Source organism: Somniosus microcephalus, chromosome 3 (assembly GCF_052327205.1).
Source record: "Somniosus microcephalus isolate GS21.2 chromosome 3, FLI_Smic_1.0, whole genome shotgun sequence".
Classification (NCBI taxonomy): domain Eukaryota; kingdom Metazoa; phylum Chordata; class Chondrichthyes; order Squaliformes; family Somniosidae; genus Somniosus; species Somniosus microcephalus.
In genome coordinates, this window is record NC_140989.1 from 176,233,393 (window position 1) to 176,255,898 (window position 22,506).

The 22,506-nt window shown below is 48.0% G+C and overlaps 2 protein-coding genes across 3 annotated transcripts in view; one reads left to right on the forward strand and one right to left on the reverse strand.

Annotated features, from left to right (window-relative positions):
- Positions 1 to 12,852, forward strand: part of kat14 (lysine acetyltransferase 14) — a 63,844-nt gene extending 50,992 nt beyond the window's left edge. For both annotated transcript variants that reach the window (XM_085981962.1, XM_085981963.1), the window contains 5 exons: positions 2,083 to 2,651; positions 4,729 to 4,865; positions 8,987 to 9,162; positions 11,452 to 11,642; positions 12,364 to 12,852. In XM_085981962.1, the coding sequence (XP_085838088.1) occupies positions 2,083 to 2,651; positions 4,729 to 4,865; positions 8,987 to 9,162; positions 11,452 to 11,642; positions 12,364 to 12,537 (1,247 nt within the window). In that variant the 3' untranslated portion in view covers positions 12,538 to 12,852. The remainder of the gene's footprint in view (positions 1 to 2,082; positions 2,652 to 4,728; positions 4,866 to 8,986; positions 9,163 to 11,451; positions 11,643 to 12,363) is intronic.
- Positions 12,853 to 14,020: 1,168 nt separating this feature from the next.
- Positions 14,021 to 22,506, reverse strand: part of dzank1 (double zinc ribbon and ankyrin repeat domains 1) — a 110,844-nt gene continuing 102,358 nt past the window's right edge. Inside the window, exons 15-19 of the mRNA XM_085977975.1 lie at positions 21,775 to 21,918; positions 17,959 to 18,039; positions 17,378 to 17,505; positions 15,593 to 15,667; positions 14,021 to 14,899 (exon numbers count right to left, since the gene is read on the reverse strand). Of these exons, the coding sequence (XP_085834101.1) occupies positions 14,734 to 14,899; positions 15,593 to 15,667; positions 17,378 to 17,505; positions 17,959 to 18,039; positions 21,775 to 21,918 (594 nt within the window). The 3' untranslated portion in view covers positions 14,021 to 14,733. The remainder of the gene's footprint in view (positions 14,900 to 15,592; positions 15,668 to 17,377; positions 17,506 to 17,958; positions 18,040 to 21,774; positions 21,919 to 22,506) is intronic.

Consider the following 22,506-nt stretch of genomic DNA (forward strand, 5'->3'; position numbering starts at 1 on the left):
TAATAGATTAAGTGAATGGGCAAAACTGTGGCAAATGGATTTCAATACAGGCAAGTGTGAGGTCATCCACTTTGGACCTAAAAGACGGGGTGGGGGGGGAAGGTCCAGGTACATAGATCATTAAAATGTCATGGACAGGTACAGAAAATAATCAAAAAGGCTAATGGAATGTTGGCCTCTATATCTGGAGGACTAGAATACAAGGGGGTAGAAGTAATGCTGCAGCTATACAAAGCCCTGGTTAGACCACACCTGGAGTACTGTGAGCAGTTCTGGGCACCACACCTTAAGAAGGATATATTGGCCTTGGAGGGAGTGCAGTGTAGATTTACCAGAATGATACCTGGACTTCAAGGGTTAAATTACGATGAGCGATTACACAAACTAGGGTTGTATTCCCTGGAATTTAGAAGATTATGGGGTGATTTAATTGAAGTTTTCAAGATATTAAGGGGAACTGATAGGGTTGATAGATGGAGAGAAAATATTTCCGCTGGTTGGGAGTCTTGTACTAGGGGACATAGTGTAAAAGTTAGAGCCAGGCCTTTCGGGAGTGAAGTTAGGAAACACTTCTACATGCAAAGGGTGGTAGAAGTTTGGAACTCTCTTCTGCAAACGGCAGTTGCTGCTGGGTCAATTGTTACTTTAAAATCTGAGATTGATAGATTTCTGTTAACCAAAGGTTTTTTTAAAATTTGTTCCTGGGATGTGGGGATTGCTGACAAGGCCAGCATTTATTGCCCATCCCTAATTGCCTTGGAGTATTTGTTCCTGGGATGTGGGCATCGCTGACAAGGCCAGCATTTATTGCCCATCCCTAATTGCCTTGGAGTATTTGTTCCTGGGATGTGGGCATCGCAGGCAAGGCCAGCATTTATTGCCCATCCCTAATTGCCCTGGAGAAGGTGGTGGTGAGCCGCCGCCTTGAACCGCTGCAGTCCATGTGGTGATGGTACTCCCACAGTGCTGTTAGGGAGGGAGTTCCAAGATTTTGATCCAGCGACGATAAAGGAACGGCGATATATTTCCAAGTCCAGATGGTGTGTAACTTGGAGGGGAACTTGGAGGTGGTGGTGTTCCCTGCTGCCCTTGTCCTTCTAGATGTTGGAGGTTGCAGGTTTGGGAGGTGCTGCCGAAGAAGTCTTGGTGAGTTGCTGCAGTACATTTTGTAGATGGTACACACTGCAGCCACGGTACGCTGGTGGTGGAGGGAGTGAATGTTTCAGGTGGTGGATGAGCTGCCAATCAAGCGGGCAGCTTTGTCTTGGATGGTGTCGAGCTTCGAGTGTTGTTGGAGCTGCACTCATCCAGGCAAGTGGAGAGTATTCCATCACACTCCTGACTTGTGCCTTGTAGATGGTGGAAAGGTTTTGGGGAATTAGGATGTGAGTCACTTGCCGCAGAATACCCAGCCTTTGACCCGCTCTTGTTCCCACAGTGTTTATGTGGCTGGCCCAGTTAAGCTTCTGGTCAATGGTGACCTCCAGGATGTTGATGGTGGAGGATTTGGCGATGGTAATGCCGTTCAATGTCAAGGGGCGGTGGTTAGACTCTCGCTTGTTGGAGATAGTCATTGCCTGGCACTTGTGTGGCGGGAATGTTACTTGTCACTTATCAGCCCAAGCCTGAATGTCGTCCAGGTCTTGCTGCATGTGGGCATGGACTGCTTCATTACCTGAGGAGTTGTGAATGGCACTGAACAATTAAGGGATATGGGGCAAGGCAGGCATATGGAGTTAGGTTACAGATCAGCCATGACCTCATTGAATGGTGGACCAGGCTCAAGGTGCTAAATGGCCTACAGCAGCTCCTATAATTGAGACCAAGGGAGTAGGGAGGCCACGGGAGACAGCAAAGCCAAGATGGTAGCTGTGAATATGGGTAGGAGATACAATCGACCTGTGTGTTTCTAGCATTCTCGGTTTGGTTTTGAGATTTCAAATGTGCATAGTTTTTCCTTTTACTGCTTATAAGTTATTGCAGGAATTGAAAAGTGAGGTATTGCACTAATGTAAAGTAAGATCTAGAGAACAGGACTGAACTTATAATGGAAGTCAGTGTTTTTCATTTCCTCTTGTGCAGATGACGAAGAAGGAGATGTGGACGGTGTCATTGATCCTGGAATAGAGTACGTGCCACCTCCCAGTGTGGCCACTGGCACCATGATCGTAAGCAGGAAGAAAGTGAAGGCTCTCGAACAAATCAAGCGTGAAGCTGAGGAAGATGAGGAGAGAGCCTCTCGGATGATGGAAGCTGACATTGAGGAGCCTGAGGATGCCATCGAGCTGTCTCAAGTTAGGGTTCGAGAGAGGAAAAAAATCCAGGCAGAGAGGGATGCGCAGGTGCCAGCTCCCAAGTATACGGCCCTTAGTCTGTACGATGAGAGACTTCTACTCCGAAGGCTGGAATCTTGCCCCCACGCAGTGGCCTTGAGCGTCGAGGCCAAGCGACTGCGCTGCAAACTGCTCGTGAGACAGGCCAAAAGGGAACGTGGTTTGCCCCTCTTCGACCTGGACCAGGCCGTTGAAGCTGCAGTCTCGCTGGTTGGTGGGGTGTATGGAGCCAAGGAAGGCGACTGTGTCCGGATGCCCACAGGCATTGGGACCTTTCACACCACCAGTCAAGACTTTCGGATCCTGGACCGCTACCAGGTGAGGCTGGCAACAAGACACTTGGAGAAAATCTTGTTCCTTTCAATATCTCCGAATGTTGGGATTGTGTGATGAAGGATGACTCCAATATCAGTATCAGCGGTGTGAACATCTGGTGGCATGAGAGGGGAAACACTCCAGAAACACATTCAGTTAAAGATCATTTTCCTTCATTCCCCCCATTTCCTTCTCTCTTCTCCCTGTTTATCCAGACTAACTGGCCAATAGGCAGTGGTATCAAGAGATAGATTGCAGTTTCTTGCTTGTGAATGCCCTGGTACCATGTCCCTAATCTCCATAGCAATCTCGAGGGAAGATGGTTGAATCATGCTGAGCTACGTTTGTGCAGTTCTCAGCTGCCAGTGATAAAACAGTATCACTGATTGGTTGTGTGCCATCTCACTGAGGGAATGGTGGGTGCAAGCTGTACAGTCCCACTACTCTCAGCACTGTGGAACGTCCCATATTGTGCCGTTGTGCTCCCTTTCATTTCTGCCCCAGCATTTCTTGTGGCCTCGCTTAGTGAAAAGGGCACTTTTGTTCTCTGGGCCCAGTGCTGGGTTATGACTGTCCAAACACATTTTATATAGAGCTCTTGCAGCCAAAAGACAGAGCATTTCACCTCATCAGTCTTGCTTGGGTTTTGAACTCCAGTCACTGAGGTGAAAGGCCAGTGCCCGCTCCACTGTAAGTATCATAAAAAAAACACAGAAGACTAACCATAACTACAGGTCAGTGTCAGAAGGACTTGCTGAAGATGCCTCGATATGAACCTGCAGGATACCTCACACTGAGAGAATTTACAACAAAAAGCCATGCAATCCAGGGTGTCCAAACTTTTTTACTCATGAGTCGCATAGATTTGTGTCGTAGAGGACACATATAAAGATTAAACTCGTGTCCCAATAATTTGCATATACCTCAGGTTGCTGACAAAAGCCGATCTTAGGATTTATTGGCCAATGAGGGCTCAGTTTTAAAAGCAGCCCATTCCAAAACTCCCGACCCACAAAATTCAAACAACAAAGCATTAAATAAGATAAAAGGGGACTGAGCTACGTCCGCTTAGCGGGCTAGATTGCCAAGGCTCAGGGGCCACAGGCTCAACATCCCTGATGTAATCACTTAATGATTTAATTTAATCACTTAATAATTTGCAGTGCTCTGGGGAAAGCGGGGGGGAGTGGGACTAATTTGCAAGCTCTTCCAAAGGCACGATGAGCTGAATGGCGGCCTCGTGCTGTGCGATTCTATTATTTCTATCCACGCCTCCCAGGCACACAGATCCACCTCACAAATATGACAGTGTGAACACACATTGTTTCACAGAGGTTTGTGTTGTCATTTTGTTTTCTACAAGGAATGATTTCTTTGAATGTCAATATGGTTTTATATTTTTTGGGGACCTTCCTTGTATCGAGTACAACTCCTTTTAAAATAAAATGCAAAGAGTGATTTCATGCTTTGTTTTGTACCAGCGCTACAATGGAGTGGAGTAAATGGGAATGGTATGTTGCGGTTCTTTGACCAGGCGATATAGTTTTCTCTCATCCTCTGTAGTGTACTTGGAACACTGGTGTTTGGATCCTCATTTATTCTCCAATGAGTTTATGGCTGAACCATCAGTCATCAAATTACCAAAGGTTGTTTTCCACCCCCCACCCCCCAATCGTTTTCTCCCCTCTACTCCTGTGCCGAGTGTTGGCCCCTGGCTGGTCTCTGGTAGCTCTCCCAAGTGGCATTCCTTGTGAGCCTGGAGAGTGAGTCCTTTCAGCTGAATCTGAACCTGTCCTTACTCAATGTCCACACATGTACTTCTAGTTGGGGGGTGGGGGCTGAGATTGAGATCCAGAATTGTGGCCTGCCTCCTTCCTCCCGCCACCGCTCTCTCTTTTTCCCTTCCCCCCCCCCCCCCCACCCCCAAAGAGCACTGGCGGGCTGGAGTCCCCCACCAACAATCTGGCTGAGACCAGACCTGCGACCTTCCTGGTAGGTGAGGCTCATTACTTGAGCCAGCAGGGGGCTACTGTTTGACACTCATCTTTTTGATTTTTCCATTACTGTTACCTCTTTGCAGATGTCTTTGTCGCACATGAAAGGATATCCGCAACAAAGGACAACGTTTCTGCATCGGCTGACTGGATCGGGAGACATGTTAATGAACCAAAGTATCATCAGCCCGTACACCTCACGAGTCCTCAAACCATATATCAGGTAGAGGTTTGTCCTGCACAACACACTGACTCGCTGTTCTCTTGCAGAGAGGCATAAACAGTCCTGGATGCCACTGCTACTTAAGTTTGTCTTAAAACCTTTTTAAAATCAATATTCATTAACTGAATATAATAGGGCTGAATCCTAATAATGCTTGGATCAGGCTTACGTGGTAATGCCGAGAATGGGAATGGTACAGAGGATGTCTGTACTTGGGTCAGGGCTGGAACGTGAGTGCTGTGAACCAAGTGCATTATCCACACGCCACCGTATGAAAGTAATGTACAAAATTACCCATTGGATTTCAACTCCTCTTGGCAACCACAGGTTGTTTAGTTTCTTGAGGAATAAAGTAATCTTGACTAGAGTTGCTGTTTTGGTAAAGAAGTTGAGTTGTAATTTCATCAGCTGTTTGTAAAGATGTGCGATGACATACAGTGTAATTGTAACTTACTAACATTATAATGTTTAAAGTTCAAAAGGCTTTCGATAAGGTCCCGCATAAGAGATTAGCGTGTAAAATTAGGGCACATGGGATTGGGGGCAAGGTATTGACTTGGATAGAGAACTGGTTGGCAGACAGAAAGCAAAGAGTTGGAATAAACGGGTCTTTTTCCGAGTGGCAGGCAGTGACTAGTGGGGTACCGCAGGGATCGGTCCTTGGAGCCCAGCTATTCAGAATATATATTAATGATCTGGACGAGGGAACTAGATGTAATATCTCCAAGTTTGCAGACGACACAAAGCTGGGTGGGCGTGTGTGCTGTGAGGAGGATGCCGAGGAACTCCAGTATGATTTGGACAGGTTGGGTGATTGGGCAGAAGCATGGCAAATGCAATATAACGTGGATAAATGCGAGGTTATCCACTTTGGTGTCAAAAACAGGAAGGCAGATTATTATACGAATGGCAATAGATTGGGAGAAAGGGAAGTGCAACGAGACCTGGGCGTCCTTGTGCACCAGTCGCTGAAAGTAAGCATGCAGGTGCAGCAGGCGGTTAAGAAGGCAAATGGTATGTTGGCCTTCGTAGCGAGAGGGTTTGAGTACAGCAACAAGGATGTCTTGCTGCAGTTGCACAGGGCCTTGGTGAGACCACATCTTGAGTATTGTATGCAGTTTTGGTCGCCTTATCTGAGGAAGGATGTTCTTGCCATGGAAGGAGTGCAGTGAAGATTCACCAGGCTGATACCTGGGATGGCAGGAATGACGTATGAGGAGAGATTGGGTCGATTGGGCTTGTACTCGCTGGAGTTTAGAAGAATGAGAGGGGATCTCATCAAAACTTATAAAATTTTAACAAAACTAGACAGACTAGATGCTGGAAGGATGTTCCCGATGGTCGGGGAGTCCAGAACCAGTGGTCACAGTCTAAGGATAAGGGGTAAGCCATTTAGGACAGAGATGAGGAGGAATTTCTTCACCCAGAGAGTGGTGAACCTGTGGAATTCTCTACCAAAGAAGGCAGTAGAGGCCAATTCATTAAATATATTCAAGAAGGAGTTGGATATATTTCTTAAGGCTAAAGGGATCAAGGGATATGGAGAGAAGGCAGGAACAAGGTACTGAATTTGGATGATCAGCCATGATCGCATTGAATGGCCTACTCCTGCTCCTATCTTCTATGTTAAAATGTCCCCGTAAAAGCAGCATTGCAGTAGTTGGTGCTGCACTTCTGGGTACCGTGCAACACTAATTCATGCACAAAAAACTGGGAGGCACTATACCTCTTGTGCATCGCACACTCCCTTCGCCCCCACCCTCTCCATTGGTGGCCGTGCCTTCAGTTCTCTTGACCCTAAGCTCTGGAATTCCCTCCCTAAGCCTCTCCGCCTCGGTCTCCTCCTTTATGAAACTACTTAAAACCTACCTCTGACCAAACATTTGGTCACATGCCCTAATGTCTCCTTCTGTGGCTAGGTGTCAAATTTTGTCTGATTACGCTCCTGTGCAGTGCCTTGGGATGTTTTACTACGTTAACGGCACTATATAAAATACAAGTTGCTGTTGTCTTCTCATTTTTGACTTTACCTTTGAAACAGCCGATGGGAGTGGATTTATCTGATTGGCTTCAGCCAATTTTCGGGCATAAATCAGTGAACATGTGCAGATTTACAGGGCAAGGAACACTGGCAACAACGACGTGTATTTATATAAGAACATAAGAAATAGGAGCAGGAGTAGGCCATTTGGTCCTTCGAGCCTGCTCCAACATTCAATGAGATCATGGCTGATCTTCTGCCTCAACTCCATTCACCGGCCCTATCGCCATATCCCTTGATGCCCTTACTAGTCAGAGATCTATCGACTTCTGTTTTGAATATATCCAATGACTGAGCCTCCACAACCCTCTGGGGTAGAGAATTCCAAAGATTCACCACCCTCTGAAGAAATTTCTTCTCATCTCAGTCCTGAATGGCCTACCCTTTATCCTGAGGCTGTGGCCCCTGGTTCTACATTAATCACTTATGCTCGATGTTGTCCCAGTCACTTATTTCCTTGCACAGGCATCCAGCTGTTTTCCTGGTTATCATTAAAAAAAAACTGTTGCTCTATGACCAGTTACAGTGTACAGGCCAGTTCGATTCTTAGCTCTCCAACATGTTCAATAGTGTACATTACACCGATGCTGGAAAATCTACCCTTAGTCTCTTAATCTAACATCCTCTTCTGATCAAAGTGTTGGCCTCTCGATTCAAAGTAGAATTTAGAGATCCTCCCTCTTTATTGTCATATACAACAACTTGCATTTATATAGCACCTTTTAATGTAGTAAAACGTCCCAAGGCACTTTACAGGAGCGTTATTAAACAAAATTTGACAGAGTCACATAAGGAGATATTAGGACAGTGGGTCAATGAGGTAGGTTTTAAAGGAGGTGAGGGAGGTAGAGAGGTGGCGAGGTTTAGGGAGGGAATTCCAGAGCTTGGGGCCCAGGCAGCTGACTGACTTTGGTATCACAGAGGTCAACATAGATATACAGCTTTAAAGGTTACACTGTGGATCTTAGGAGGAGGAATCACAATAGTTGATCCAGGCTGTGGATTAAATCTCTCAACAACAACTTGCATTTGTATAGCGCCTTTAATGTAGCAAAACGTCACAAGACGCTTAACAAGAACGATAGCAATAAAAATATTTTTGACACCAATCCACAGAAGGAGATATTAGGAGAGGTGACCAAAAGCTTGGTCAAAGAGGTAGGTTTTATGGAGCATCTTAAAGGAAGAGAGAGAGGCAGAGAGGTTTAGAGGGGGAATTGCAGAGCTTAGGACCTTGGCAGCTGAAGGCACGGCTGCCAGTGGTGGAGCGATTAAAATCGGAGATGCGCAAGAGGCCAGAATTGGAGGAGCACAGAGATCTCGGGAGGTTGTAGGGCTGGAGGAGGTTACAGAGATAGGAAGGGGCGAGGTCATGGAGGGATTTAAAAACAAGGATGAGTTTATAACTGAGGTGTTGTTGGACCGGGAGCCAGTGTAGGTCAGCGAGCACAGGGTTGATGGATGAACGAGACTTGGAGCAAGTTAAGATAAGGGAAGCAGAGTTCTGGATGAGCTCAAGTTTATGGAGGCAGGAAAATGGGAGGCCGGCCAGGAGAGCATTGGAATAATTCAGTCCAGGAGGTAACAAAGGAATGAACGAGGGTTTCAACAACAGATGAGCTGAGACAGGATCGGAGTCGGACGATGTTACGGAGGTGGACTTGGGTGTAAGAAATCACCCAGAGCATGTTCATCTAAAAAGTAAAGAATTTGTGGAACAAATAACTAGAACAAGCTGAAGTGACAGAATAAATGGGGTTATAAGGTGTTTCTGGAGAAAGGGTTGAAGGTTATGGTTGAAACTTACCCATAGAAAAATGGACCAACTTGTTGAGGCAAACATTTTTTGCTGATTTTTAAAAAATATATATTGTTCTTCCATCAACCTCCCAGATAATTGTAATATTGTAAGGTGGTGGCTTCACTGGCACAGGGAGCTGTGTTTATGGCTTGTCGGTACATTATCAATAAAGTTACAGTATTTAGATTTTCACAGTTTTGCCAGCTGAAACTTTTGAAAGAACAGTTCTTACGGTTGTCTTTTTACAAATTGAGTTCCCTTCTTGTTTTGCTGCATTAGGCGTGACTTTGACTGCAATCCACCTAAACTACAACTGCTGACCGAAATCCGGGCCTACCCTCACCGCAGTGACCCTACCTGGAAAGCGGAGGCCGAAGCTCCTGTTGATTACTGCTACGTCTGCCCTAATTTTATTCCTACAATAAACTCGATGTGCCACGAATTCTTCTGGCCAGGTATCTTACTTTTCTCTCTCGACGGTGAAATCTCGCCCAGCCGCAAGACATTTGACGCATCTCAGCGCAGATTGTAATCGTAGAGCAGAGAGGTATTTTGTTAACTGATGTGTGGCAGTCGTGATTAAAGACGACACCATGGCTCTGCCGAGCTCTCCTTGGGAATGTATTGATCATTGCGCAGTATTTATCCATTGCAATTATTCTACCTATTATTGCAAAAGAGAACGTTACTTATATTCCAGTTCTTGGAAAAATTGTGCCACTTTCAGCTGTCTCTTTTGTTACCTGTGTGATTTATCAGTGAAAGTGTAGAAAAACCTCAAGAGTAAATAACAGATATTCAGACAGGTCACTCACTGCGCTGTTATCTTCTGTAAAACTCAAGTCTTTAAACCTGCGACTAGAGTGAGTTCCTGATCTCAAGTCCGCATGAATTGCCCACATTACTCTCACATATCTCCTAGCAGCTGGTTGAGACATGGCACTGATGGAGACACTGGAGACACACCACATGCCTGCTTGTTGGCAGGCAGAGAGGTATTTCATACTGAAGACCTGAGAACTGGAAAAGGAAGGGGAAAAAAATCCCAAACACAATAAACTAAATGTTACTAAACAATTAGGGCTAATTTAACCAATTCAAGTGCTGAATGTGCTCCTTGCTCTGTAATCTCGTTAGGAAAGCTGTTTGTTGAATTCTGATGCTCGCGTACAATTGGAGAGATGTACAAAAACCTCTCTGAATAAACTTGTCCGGGTGACCACAGTCCTTAAGAAGATGAAGATTCTATGGGGGAAGCTTTGGTCCATCTTTGCCAACAAAATCAGCCTTCAATCCTTTAAGGGAGCAGTATATTATATTTATATTTGGAATGGTCATAACCTGCTCTGAAGTGTAGCCTGTGGGAGCCAGGGAATGGCAAGTTATGGGGAGCTTGTTTTTGCCTGATTTGTTAGTGAAGGAGAATGTTACATTATGTCTGAGCATAATTTACTGGGGGGGGGTCTGGCAAAGGTTATATTCCACACATTGTTTCCTTGTTATTTGTATTCACTATGAACGGATGTTGTATTTTCCAATTTTCATATTTTGGAAACACTAAAGATACTGACCCGGATTTGCAGGGCCAATGACGGCATATGGCGTAATAGGAACGGTAGTATAGTGGTTATGTTACTAGACTAGTAATCCAGAGGCCTGAAGTAGTGATCCGGAGACACGAGTTCAAACGGCAGCTGGGGAATTTAAATTCAGTTAATTAAATAAATCTGGAATAAAAAGCTAGTATTAGTAATGATGACCATGAAACTACAGGATTATCGTAAAAACCTCTCTGGTTCACTAATGTCCTTTTAGGGAAGGAAATCTGTCGTCCTTACCTGGTCTGGCCTATATGTGACTCCAGACCCACAGCAATGTGGTTGACTCTTAACTGCCCCCTGAAATGGCCCAGCAAGTCATTCAGTTGTACCAAACTGCTACGACACACCACATGGACTGCAGCGGTTTAAGAAGGTGGCTCACCATCACCTTCTGAAGAGCAATTAGGGATGGGCAATAAATGCCGGCCTTGCCAGAGACGCCCACATCCCGTCGTAAGCCTTGTAAAATGCCACGCAAGTTCCGGGTTTCTGGATGCGCGAAAACCCGGAACTTGCAATCTGTCAAAGTTCGCCTTGATAGATCCTCCAAACCGAAAGAAAAATCACTTTCGCTGCAGCAGATTTGGGCTATACTGCCCAGCGAATTCCCACAAATCCCTTACGCCTGGTAAAAGCAGTGTTAATATAAATGTTAAAAATATCCACAAACATTTGAAATTAGTTTATGTAAATTTTGGCCTGGATTAAAATATTTAAAATTATTTTTCAAAAATTTTTTTTTGTAAATGCTTCATTAAAGGGATTTTTAATTAAATGTGAAAATGGCTACATTAATTTTTAGAATTGTGTAAATTCTTTAATTATTTGGGGATTCCGTTCAGAAGGGACAGCAATGGAATCCTCCTTTCTGATTGGAGGACCGGCCCACATGATCCCAGGGACGCTTCTGAACTGCCTGCGCCCCTGGGATCCGTGGGCCTTTACGCAGGCGAATGTCTGCAGGCCCAGGACCTGAAGTGTCAGAAGCCAGCCTGTGGGTTCATTCTTCTTTTCGGGTTGGAGGCGTACTCCGGAGGTACTATTACTATTGAGCAATGCTGTATTACTATTTTTGTGCAAAATGTGGATGATGTCAAATTTCTAAACATTTACTGGTGTAATCTCGTCTTTTAACCCACACAGGCATCGACTTGTCGGAGTGCTTACAGTACCCAGATTTCAGTGTTGTCGTCCTCTACAAAAAAGTTATTGTTGGCTTTGGTTTCATGGTTCCTGACGTGAAGTACAACCAGGCTTATATTTCCTTCCTGCTGGTTCACCCGGAGTGGAGGAGAGCTGGGATTGCAACCTTCATGATTTACCACCTCATCCAGGTAGGCTGTTACTTCACACTAAACTGTATTGGTGCCATATAATTAATGGAGCTGTATCATGGCTGGTGTTGGCGATAAGAACCCCTCCCCCACCCCACAGAGTGCAAGATCTGTTGCTCAACCAGAATGGTTTAAAATTTGAACTTTGCCTTTACTTGAAAGTAGGACTTGTAACGTCCATTAAAAAAAAAAATAACTTGCATTACTATAACTTACATTTGTATTAACTAACCATGGAGCATGTCTCGCGCTATCAGACCCCAAAGTTATTCTTACCCGATTCTGATGTCTGGGCATCACATCATTGTGCACACTCTGCCGTAGGCTCAGTTGTTGTGCAGATAAAGTCACCCAGCTACCGACAGCGTCTTAATGCTGGGCTAACCAAGTTCATGTTGCTCCAGAATCACTTGAAATAAACTACTGTGCTTAAACTTTTCAAGGGGGTGAATTCCTGCAAGGATTCGCCTGCCCTAATATTTGGAGGGGGGGGGGGGGCGGGTAGTGGTGGCAGGGCGGGTAGTGGTGGCAGGGCAGAGAACAGCGATTTTCCGGGGCTCTTGCGTTGAGGCTATGGCAGACAAGTGGGAGAATCCCTACGGAAATCCCCCCCCACCGTTTTCCGGTTCAGGTACTTGAGAGTTGGAGTCTACACTGCAGTTGTTTATTTGAATGCAGCTTCTGGTTTTCTGCACGCTCACACCCTTCTGCTGCTTTACAGACTTGCATGGGGAAGGATGTGACTCTGCACGTCTCTGCCAGTAACCCTGCGATGCTGCTGTATCAGAAGTTTGGATTCAAGGCTGAAGAATACATCTTGGATTTCTATGACAAGTATCACCCCTTGGATAGTAAGCAGTGCAAACATGCATTTCTCCTCAGATTGCGGAGATGATCTTTTGGAACTCAGTTGACATAAAATACAAGAAGAACAGTATTGAATAGACATTATGCTTTGAAGGATCAGGCCCCGACAAACACTCTTTTGATGTGAACTTGCAAAGCACGAACAATTAAGCAGGAGCAATGGCCGCAAATGCCGTTACATTATTAGATTACCTTTTAAAGAAACCTTCAGATGTGTTTTGCAAAGCCATTTCACAAAACTCACAGCTGGCCAGCAGCAAATGAACAACTCCCATTAAACCTGTTAAATGTGCTGCAGTATTCTGAGCCGTCAGCAGAACTAATAAAGGGAAAGAACATGGAACGAGCCTTTGTATTTTTTTCAGGTGGGGCATGAGGCACGAAATGGCACTGGAATTTCGTAAATAATTCTTTAAATAGTTTGCAGGCTAGTTACGGATCAGCATCACCCGTTTGTGCTTGGTGTCAGCAAGTTCTTTAAAAGGGAGGAAAAGTTGTACTTTGTCCTCGGGAGGTAATTTTGTATGGTCATGTGTCTTCAACTTATCATCATCAGTGTTCCCATTTCGATGTATATTGGCTGCATGTGATGAAATGAGGGTAGGTTTTGCCAAGACAGGTAAATCTGCAGCATGTTAGCTCCCAGGGTAGCTGCTGCTCTGTTGGTCACATGTGTAACAAAGCACACCTACTGCAGGTTAGAACAGACAGTAATTGAGAAAACTGCAAAGAAAGAACTTTCATTTATATAGCACTATTCACAACCTCAGGATGTCTTTGAAGTGTCACTGTTGTAATGTAGGAAACGCTACAGCCAATTTGCACACAGCAAGCTCTCACAAACAGCAATGCGATAATGACCAGATAATCCCTTTCAATGATGTTGGTTGAGGGATAAGTGTGTTGGCCAGGACACCGGGGAGAACTCCCCTACTCTTCGAAAAAGTGCCATGGGATCTTTTAAATCAGGCTGAGAGGGCAGACTCAGTTTAACATGTCATCCGAAAGACAGCACCTCCGACAGTGCAACACTTCCTCAGTACAGCACTGGTGTCAGCCTAGATTTTTGTGCTCAAGTCTCTGGAGTGGGACTTGAACCCACAACCTTCTGACTTGGAGGCGAGAGTGCTGCCCACTGACTGCCCTAAATTTGCAGAGCTGTTAAAATGTACAGTATTAAACTTGGCTGACTTGTAATAAATTTGCAGGGACAAATTTGTGACAGCAACTGTATTCTGCTTTAGAATAAAATCACACACTTGACAAAGGAACAAAAGTGTCCTAACAGTGTGTTACAAAAGTGAAAAGTATAATTAGCAGGGAACCACTTGAAGACTCCCATCTCCGTAATGGATTCTTCTGCTAATCTGACCAAACTCCGCTGCGTCCAAGGGATTAACAGTGGATTTCTTGGGAAGCAGAATGTTGGGCGGTTTAGGTTTTTGCTGTGACTGAGAGGCCCGTGACAGACATTTTGTAGGGAGGTTAGATTAATGATGTCATCTCCTTGAACCACTTTGTTGTAGTTTAATTTTATTTCAGAAAACACACTTTTGAAAACAAAAAAAGAAACGAGCTTGGTAAAGTTTTTGATTTTCCATTAAAACAAATCCGATTTAGGTCAGTTGCACATCGTTATTCTGCACTTTCTTATTTAAGGCTGCATTATAAATTATTTTCTGCAAAATGTTGACAAAAAGTTTAGAGTTCTGTGGAAAAGTAGTGCAAACCTTGGATTTACAATTCTCTCATGACACTTATCAAAAGACTTGCTATAGCCAATCAAAACTGGTAACTGAAGGTCCATTGCATGGATTTGTCTTTTGAATATTTTGTTTGAGGTAAACCAGATCTATACCAAGTCAATTTCATAATGGAAAAGAAGAGGAAAGTGGACTCGTCGCTCTCTCTCCTCAGCGAAACATCTGGACTGAGGTGCTGGTTAGGTGCTCATCTTTTCAGGCCATCAGCTGATGTTGAAATGTGTTTGCTTGGGGGGGAATGTCCATTGCGAGTCTTCCAAAACAAGCAACAGGGCTGCCAGAAACGTACAGCTGCATTGTCTTTCTCCGAGCGAGAGCTTGCTTTCTTTACTGGAGATGCTTTCACATCCAGTTACAAAGTGTGGGTTCTGTAAACTAAAACTCTTTTGAAAACATTTGCACTTATTAATGCCTCACAGGCCTTGGGTGCTGAATGTGTTTGAAGAACCTTCAGGAGAGCATTAAAAGACATCCAGGCTGACATGCTTGGTCTTGGTGAATTTGTCTAACATGCCCTGACCCATTTTTGCAGCAAACAATGAAGTTAGTTGGTCATTGCCAGTCTTGACAGCCAAGTCATATGCTGTTAAAGCTTTATCATTTTTCTTCTTTATACTTGCATTACAGCTGTAAGGAATTTAAAAAAAACTATTAGTCTGAATTCACTGCACGTCTTGATTGTGGACTGTACTTTACTGACCAGCCTCTCTCATTTTGCATCTACTACTCTCTTTGCCCAATAACTTTCTACCCTCCTCTTCCCCGGTCCACTGTCTTATGCTGAGCTACAGTTCTACAGGTGCTAGCTGCTTTGCAAGATCTTGTCCATGGGTCCAAGGGAAATGGGGATAGTGCGGGAAGGTGGCGTTGAGGCAGAAGATCAGCCATGATCTTATTGAATGGCGGAGCAGGCTCGAAGGGCCAAATGGCCTACTCCTGCTCCTATTTCTTATGTGTCTAGTCTTCATGTGTGAACCCGGACAGTGAACTCTGGCTGATGCACCCCTCTTCTACCTGCACCCTTTCCTCCAGACACTGAGGCTAAGGGCAGTGCCTTGACTGCCACCCTGGTTAAGTTGGGCATACACAGCACAGCCTGGCGATTAAACCTGAGCCCTTTGGTACTATGTGCACGTTTCCCCAACGAACCACTGGTTTGTAACTACTTACTCCTTATAGCACAGAAGGAGGATATTCGGCCCATCGTGCCTGTGCTGGCTCTTTGGAAAAAGCTTTTGAATTAGTCCCACTGCCCCGCTCTTTCCCCATAACCCCGTCATTGGAAAAATATTTAATACAGACTGTAAAAAGGAAACCTACCCAAGTAAAACGGCCGCACATTTCACTCCCTGAGCTCCCATCTCTGTGGCCTCGTGAAGAGCAGTGTTATTCAGGCTAAATTTGAAGACAAATTAAAAAAATATTATTCATTGGATTAGTGTCTTCAAACTGAGGACCTATCTATACTTTAACGTGAGCTCTGAAACCAAAAAAAGGGGCATATGTTTGAACAAGTCTGTCAACAAAGCGGTGTATCCTAATGAGTCTTTAGTGATCAGACCGCGACAGGTGGCAGTTCTTCCAAGTTGGATATGCACTTGCTACATTGCCAAGTCTGCAATCGCTGCAGCATAATAAAGTTGTAAAAAGTTTTTAAAAACACCAGACAAACAAGTCCGCTCAAGCCCTGCCTATTTGCATTGGCAAAATCAAACACGTGTCTGAGGTGCCTTACTCCTTGATCGTCTCATTTCCTGCAAGGACTGGCTGGCCTCTGAAGTGTGTCTCTGTGACCTGATGGAGGTCTTTAAAATTATGAAGGGGTTTGATAGAGTAGACGTAGAGGAGATGTTCCCACTTGTGAGAGGAATCCAAAACTAATTCATAAATATAAGATAGTCACTGATAAATACAATAAGGAATTCAAGAGAAACTTCTTTACTCAAAATGTGGAACTTGCTACCACATGGAATAGATGAGGTGAATAGCATAGATGCATTTAAGCTAGATAAACATGAGGGAGAAAGAAAGGAATAGAAGATTATGCTGACAGTGTGGGAGGAGGCTCATGTGGAACATAAACACCAGCATAGACCTGTTGGGCTGAAGGGCCTGTTCCTGTGCTGTAAATTTTATGTTCTCACAGTGTGGCAAAAATCAGGAGCATGATCACTTGATATACTAGTACATTGGCTGTGATTTTACCTCCCCCTGCCTGGCAGGTGAGGGGCAGTTATATTGGAGTGGGGCACTTAACCACTGCTTTCCCATTCCAATCTGTTCTGCATGACGTCGTCGGGCCCAACTGCTCTTTTAACCTGAGGCCTGAGCAGTCATGGTTTCCCCACCAGGCCAAACCCGCTGGGAACAGCAGCCAGGGCCAGGAGGAGTAGTGCAAGAAAACCTTGGACCACCCTTGCCCCAAACTCCACCCCCCCCACCCCCATCCCATTGACCCCCTCCTGGAGCCTTCCAATGGACTTATCTTGTGGCCTCCTGCAGCCCGAATTCCCGTTCATGCCCGCTGGCTAGGCAGTGATTCCTGTCGGTTCAGGCGGGAGTCTGATCTTACCTACATAATTGAGGCCCAGGAGCTAAAATCTCACCAGGGCATGAGCGCTTGGCACTTGCCCTGGCAACCCCCCCACCCCCCAACCAATCACCCACCCATCCTTCCAACCCACCCACATGCACTGATCCTGTCCCGAGTTAAAATCGAGGCCCATTGCGTCTGCAGCAAACTGCCACTGTTGAAAATACTTTACGCACAAGAGTTTGTAAAGTAAATAATAATCTCCAGAGCTTTGTGAATGTTTCAGGATAAACCGAACACTTTTAAATGTTAAAGTTCACAGAGTACGGGAAAGGCCCTGCGTAGTTCTACAGTTGATTGGCTAAAAGTTCTGACAGTGACGAAGTTTTCCCATAACAGAGTTGTTGTTGCAGCCCAACACACTGCCAGTAGTTCATCATATCTCAGTGACAGCTAAATGTCACTTGTCTCATAGGCAGCACTGCCCCAAGGCACAAGCACAAAACCAATCAGTTTCACTCCTTCAGATGCACCGAGCCCAGGAAAAACGAATGCCTGGATTTTCTACTTACGGCCCTGACTGTTGGTTAATGTCCGCTCCCTTCTGCACCAGAACCGGGACCACCTCGTGATGTTGATTCAAAACAGCCACAGTTAAGGCTGGCCTGTCATCATTGTTGCTGCAGTTTGGATCTGCTCCCTGGAGGCGGTCACAAATGCAGAGAGCACAATGTGTTTTTTTAAATCGTAAAGGTAACAAGGCTGTAAAAACATTTTCAGTAGTTTTATAGAATCATACAGCACAGGAGGCGGCCATTCGGCTCATCGTGTCTGTGCCGGCTCTTTGAAAGAGCTTTCCAATTATGTTTAATATGCTATTTCCCCATAACCCTGCAAATGTTTCCTTTTTCAGTATAGATCCAATTCCCTTTTGAAAGTTAATACTGAATCTGCATCTACCACTCGGGCAGTGCGTTCCATATCATTACAACTCGCTGCTTAAAAAAATTCTCATCTCCCCTCTGGTTCTTTTGACAATTATCTTAAATCTGTGTCCTCTGGTTACTGACCCTCCTGCCAGCCAGCACCCGATTCAGATTTTATAGAGCAATTCATCATCATTGATCAAATGGTCCTGGAATTAGTAACTTACTTCATCGAGCAACTGCTGGATCTCTGAGATTCTCCCCATGCCAGTTGGTCCCACTTCCTTCAGTAATTGTCTGTCATCGGGCTGCAGGAAAAGAGAGCAATACCAGTCTGTTCACAGCAAGCAGTTCATTCAGGACTCACCGCATGTCCCAAGTATGGGTACGGTAGCGTAGTGGTTATGTTACCGGACTAGTGAGCCAGAGGCCTGGACTAATAATCCACCAATGTGAGTATTTAAAGCGAGCTTACCAACAGTAGGCTCAGCGCAGTACTATAGAAACTGCTAAAGTCCATAATAAAGGCTAACATCTTTATAAAGATATGGGCTAATCAGGGACGATCAACATGGGTAGTAGAAGGTAGGTCACACTGAACTGAATTCTTTGAGGAGTTGACCTTTGAGGAGATGACAAAGGGGCCAGCATTTTCCACTGGGGCCTTGTCTCTGGTGAGGTGGGGTGAGGCAGGTGGGTCTTCCACCTGTTCTGGAGATGAGCTGCCGAGCTTAATGCGTTCTGGATTTGTGTGGACTATTGAGGCCAGACACAGATCCCAGCGACAGCATCACAGGTACAGTCCACGAATACAGCAGTCAACCTGTGAGCAAGAGCCAGTTCCAGCGAGTCCCAGCAACAGACTGGGTACTATCAGTAAGTACCGTGCTTACAATGACCATCTCTAATCTTCCTTCACACACTATCCCTATCACTCTAAAACGTGGAAAATTGAAAAGAAATAAAAGCTGTTTGCAAGTACTTAATATACTTAAAGCATTGTACAATTCTACGACTCCATTCCCATTTTAAGCCCCAAACAGTGGCATAAATATTCCATTTTATATGTAAGTATATTCAATAATTAAAGTTGTTGGTGTTTTTTGTGTCCATTAAGGTGCTACTTAATTTCAGTGCTCATAACTCATTTTCTCACTTTTAACACCAAAGACTAGAAATTGGGCCACAACCATTTTTGGCCTTGATGGTAAGGCCTGAGGTTCTCCAGATATTGTACCTCGGGCCTCATTTCAATGTTCCTGGCGAAGCGTGAATAGCCCACTGGTCGACAGGACTCCGAGTGTCACAGCGTCCCTCGGCTAAGTGTTGCTGGGGTTCGGGGCCTAGGTCAGAGATGGGGGCATGGGTCAGGTCAGGCCTGGGTTGGGTATGGGGGCATGTGTCGGAGGTTGCAGGGGCCTGGGTCAGGAATCGGGATGGGGGCATAGGCCGGGGAATGCGGGGGCCTGGGTCAGGAATCGGGATGGGGGCATAGGCCGGGGAATGCGGGGGCCTGGGTCAGGAATCGGGATGGGGGCATAGGCCGGGGAATGCGGGGGCCTGGGTCAGGAATCGGGATAGGGTCATGGGCCGGGGAATGCGGGGGCCTGGGTCAGGAATCGGGATAGGGTCATGGGCCGGGGAATGCGGGGGCCTGGGTCAGGAATCGGGATAGGGTCATGGGCCGGGGAATGCGGGGGCCTGGGTCAGGAATCGGGATGGGGGCATAGGCCGGGGAATGCGGGGGCCTGGGTCAGGAATCGGGATAGGGTCATGGGCCGGGGAATGCGGGGGCCTGGGTCAGGAATCGGGATGGGGTCATGGGCCGGGGAATGCGGGGGCCTGGGTCAGGAATCGGGATGGGGGCATAGGCCGGGGAATGCGGGGGCCTGGGTCAGGAATCGGGATGGGGGCATAGGCCGGGGAATGCGGGGGCCTGGGTCAGGAATCGGGATAGGGTCATGGGCCGGGGAATGCGGGGGCCTGGGTCAGGAATCGGGATAGGGTCATGGGCCGGGGAATGCGGGGGCCTGGGTCAGGAATCGGGATAGGGTCATGGGCCGGGGAATGCGGGGGCCTGGGTCAGGAATCGGGATGGGGGAATGCGGGGGCCTGGGTCAGGAATCGGGATAGGGTCATGGGCCGGGGAATGCGGGGGCCTGGGTCAGGAATCGGGATAGGGTCATGGGCCGGGGAATGCGGGGGCCTGGGTCAGGAATCGGGATGGGGGCATAGGCCGGGGAATGCGGGGGCCTGGGTCAGGAATCGGGATAGGGTCATGGGCCGGGGAATGCGGGGGCCTGGGTCAGGAATCGGGATGGGGTCATGGGCCGGGGAATGCGGGGGCCTGGGTCAGGAATCGGGATGGGGGCATAGGCCGGGGAATGCGGGGGCCTGGGTCAGGAATCGGGATGGGGGCATAGGCCGGGGAATGCGGGGGCCTGGGTCAGGAATCGGGATAGGGTCATGGGCCGGGGAATGCGGGGGCCTGGGTCAGGAATCGGGATAGGGTCATGGGCCGGGGAATGCGGGGGCCTGGGTCAGGAATCGGGATGGGGGCATAGGCCGGGGAATGCGGGGGCCTGGGTCAGGAATCGGGATAGGGTCATGGGCCGGGGAATGCGGGGGCCTGGGTCAGGAATCGGGATGGGGTCATGGGCCGGGGAATGCGGGGGCCTGGGTCAGGAATCGGGATGGGGTCATGGGCCGGGGAATGCGGGGGCCTGGGTCAGGAATCGGGATGGGGTCATGGGCCAGGGAATGCGGGGGCCTGGGTCAGGAATCGGGATGGGGGCATGGGCCGGGGAATGCGGGGGCCTGGGTCAGGAATCGGGATGGGGGCATAGGCCGGGGAATGCGGGGGCCTGGGTCAGGAATCGGGATAGGGTCATGGGCCGGGGAATGCGGGGGCCTGGGTCAGGAATCGGGATGGGGTCATGGGCCGGGGAATGCGGGGGCCTGGGTCAGGAATCGGGATGGGGTCATGGGCCGGGGAATGCGGGGGCCTGGGTCAGGAATCGGGATGGGGTCATGGGCCAGGGAATGCGGGGGCCTGGGTCAGGAATCGGGATGGGGGCATGGGCCGGGGAATGCAGGGGCCTGGGTCGGGAATCGGGATAGGGTCATGGGCCGGGGAATGCGGGGGCCTGGGTCAGGAATCGGGATAGGGTCATGGGCCGGGGAATGCGGGGGCCTGGGTCAGGAATCAGGATGGGGTCATGGGCCAGGGAATGCGGGGGCCTGGGTCAGGAATCGGGATGGGGTCATGGGCCGGGGAATGCGGGGGCCTGGGTCAGGAATCGGGATGGGGTCATGGGCCGGGGAATGCGGGGGCCTGGGTCAGGAATCGGGATGGGGTCATGGGCCGGGGAATGCGGGGGCCTGGGTCAGGAATCGGGATGGGGTCATGGGCCGGGGAATGCGGGGGCCTGGGTCAGGAATCGGGATGGGGTCATGGGCCGGGGAATGCGGGGGCCTGGGTCAGGAATCGGGATGGGGTCATGGGCTGGGGAATGCGGGGGCCTGGGTCAGGAATCGGGATGGGGTCATGGGCCGGGGAATGCGGGGGCCTGGGTCAGGAATCGGGATGGGGTCATGGGCCGGGGAATGCGGGGGCCTGGGTCAGGAATCGGGATGGGGTCATGGGCTGGGGAATGCAGGGGCCTGGGTCAGGAATCGGGATGGGGGCATGGGCCAGGGAATGCGGGGGCCTGTGTCAGGAATCGGGATGGGGTCATGGGCTGGGGAATGCAGGGGCCTGGGTCAGGAATCGGGATGGGGTCATGGGCCGGTGTCGGTGTTTCTTGTTGTGTATGTACCTTTAAGAGAGAACAGTTTTACAGCTCCTGTATACTGTAGTACCGGCAGTGACCACACCTGTATATAAAGCTGGAGCAGGCTTCTGTACTTCAGTCTTGAGACTACTCTACTCCAGTAAGTACCTGTTGATTGTTAAGTTACAGCATCCGTGTAGTTCTTGGGGAAACATCCTATTTAAAGAATCACGGATCTAACAGTGGCGACGAGTGTCGATTCGAATCTACCTGCAACTCTGCATTTCCCTTCGAGGATTCGCTCCGGGAGGGCGGTGGAAGAAAGTCGAGGCCAGAAACACGGGCGTCGACCACGAGCAACCGCCCAGTCGTCCGGCAGAGAGTGCACATCGCAGGGGAGGCTGTGGAGAGCCGGGCTTGGTTCCCCAGCCACGACGATCAGCAACAGACTGACGACAGGTACAGCGCAGACCCTTCCCGGACAGCGGCGGCTGGAGCCGACCGACGGCAGAGAAAAAGCCGAGCAGCGTCGACGGTAAGATAGAGGGTGAAGCGCACAGGGCGCAGCTGGGGGTTGAAAACCGAGCGGCGTCGAGGAAAAACAAAACGGAGAGGGTAAAGCAGCAGCCGGGTTCAGGACCGAGCGGCGGAAACGGGAAAGGCGCACAGAAAAAAAAAAAAAACACGCAGAGCACAGCCAGGGCTCAAGGGCTGAACAGTGTCCGCGGGGAGAAGAAGGGAGAGCGCGGGAGACGCCATTGAGCCGCGGAGAAGGAAGAGCGCGGGAGACGCCATTTTTAGAAGCCGCAGCAGAGAAGAAGGGCGAGCGCGGGAAGAAAGGAAAGCGCGGGAGACGCCATTTTGTGCCAGCGGAGAAGAAGGGAAAGCGCGGAAGACGCCATTTTTGACAGTTAAATCACACCCAGGGATGCCGAAGAGTGGCAGTATCTCTACGTTCGACAATGAAGTCGAAGATTGGGCGACATATGTGGAACGTATTGA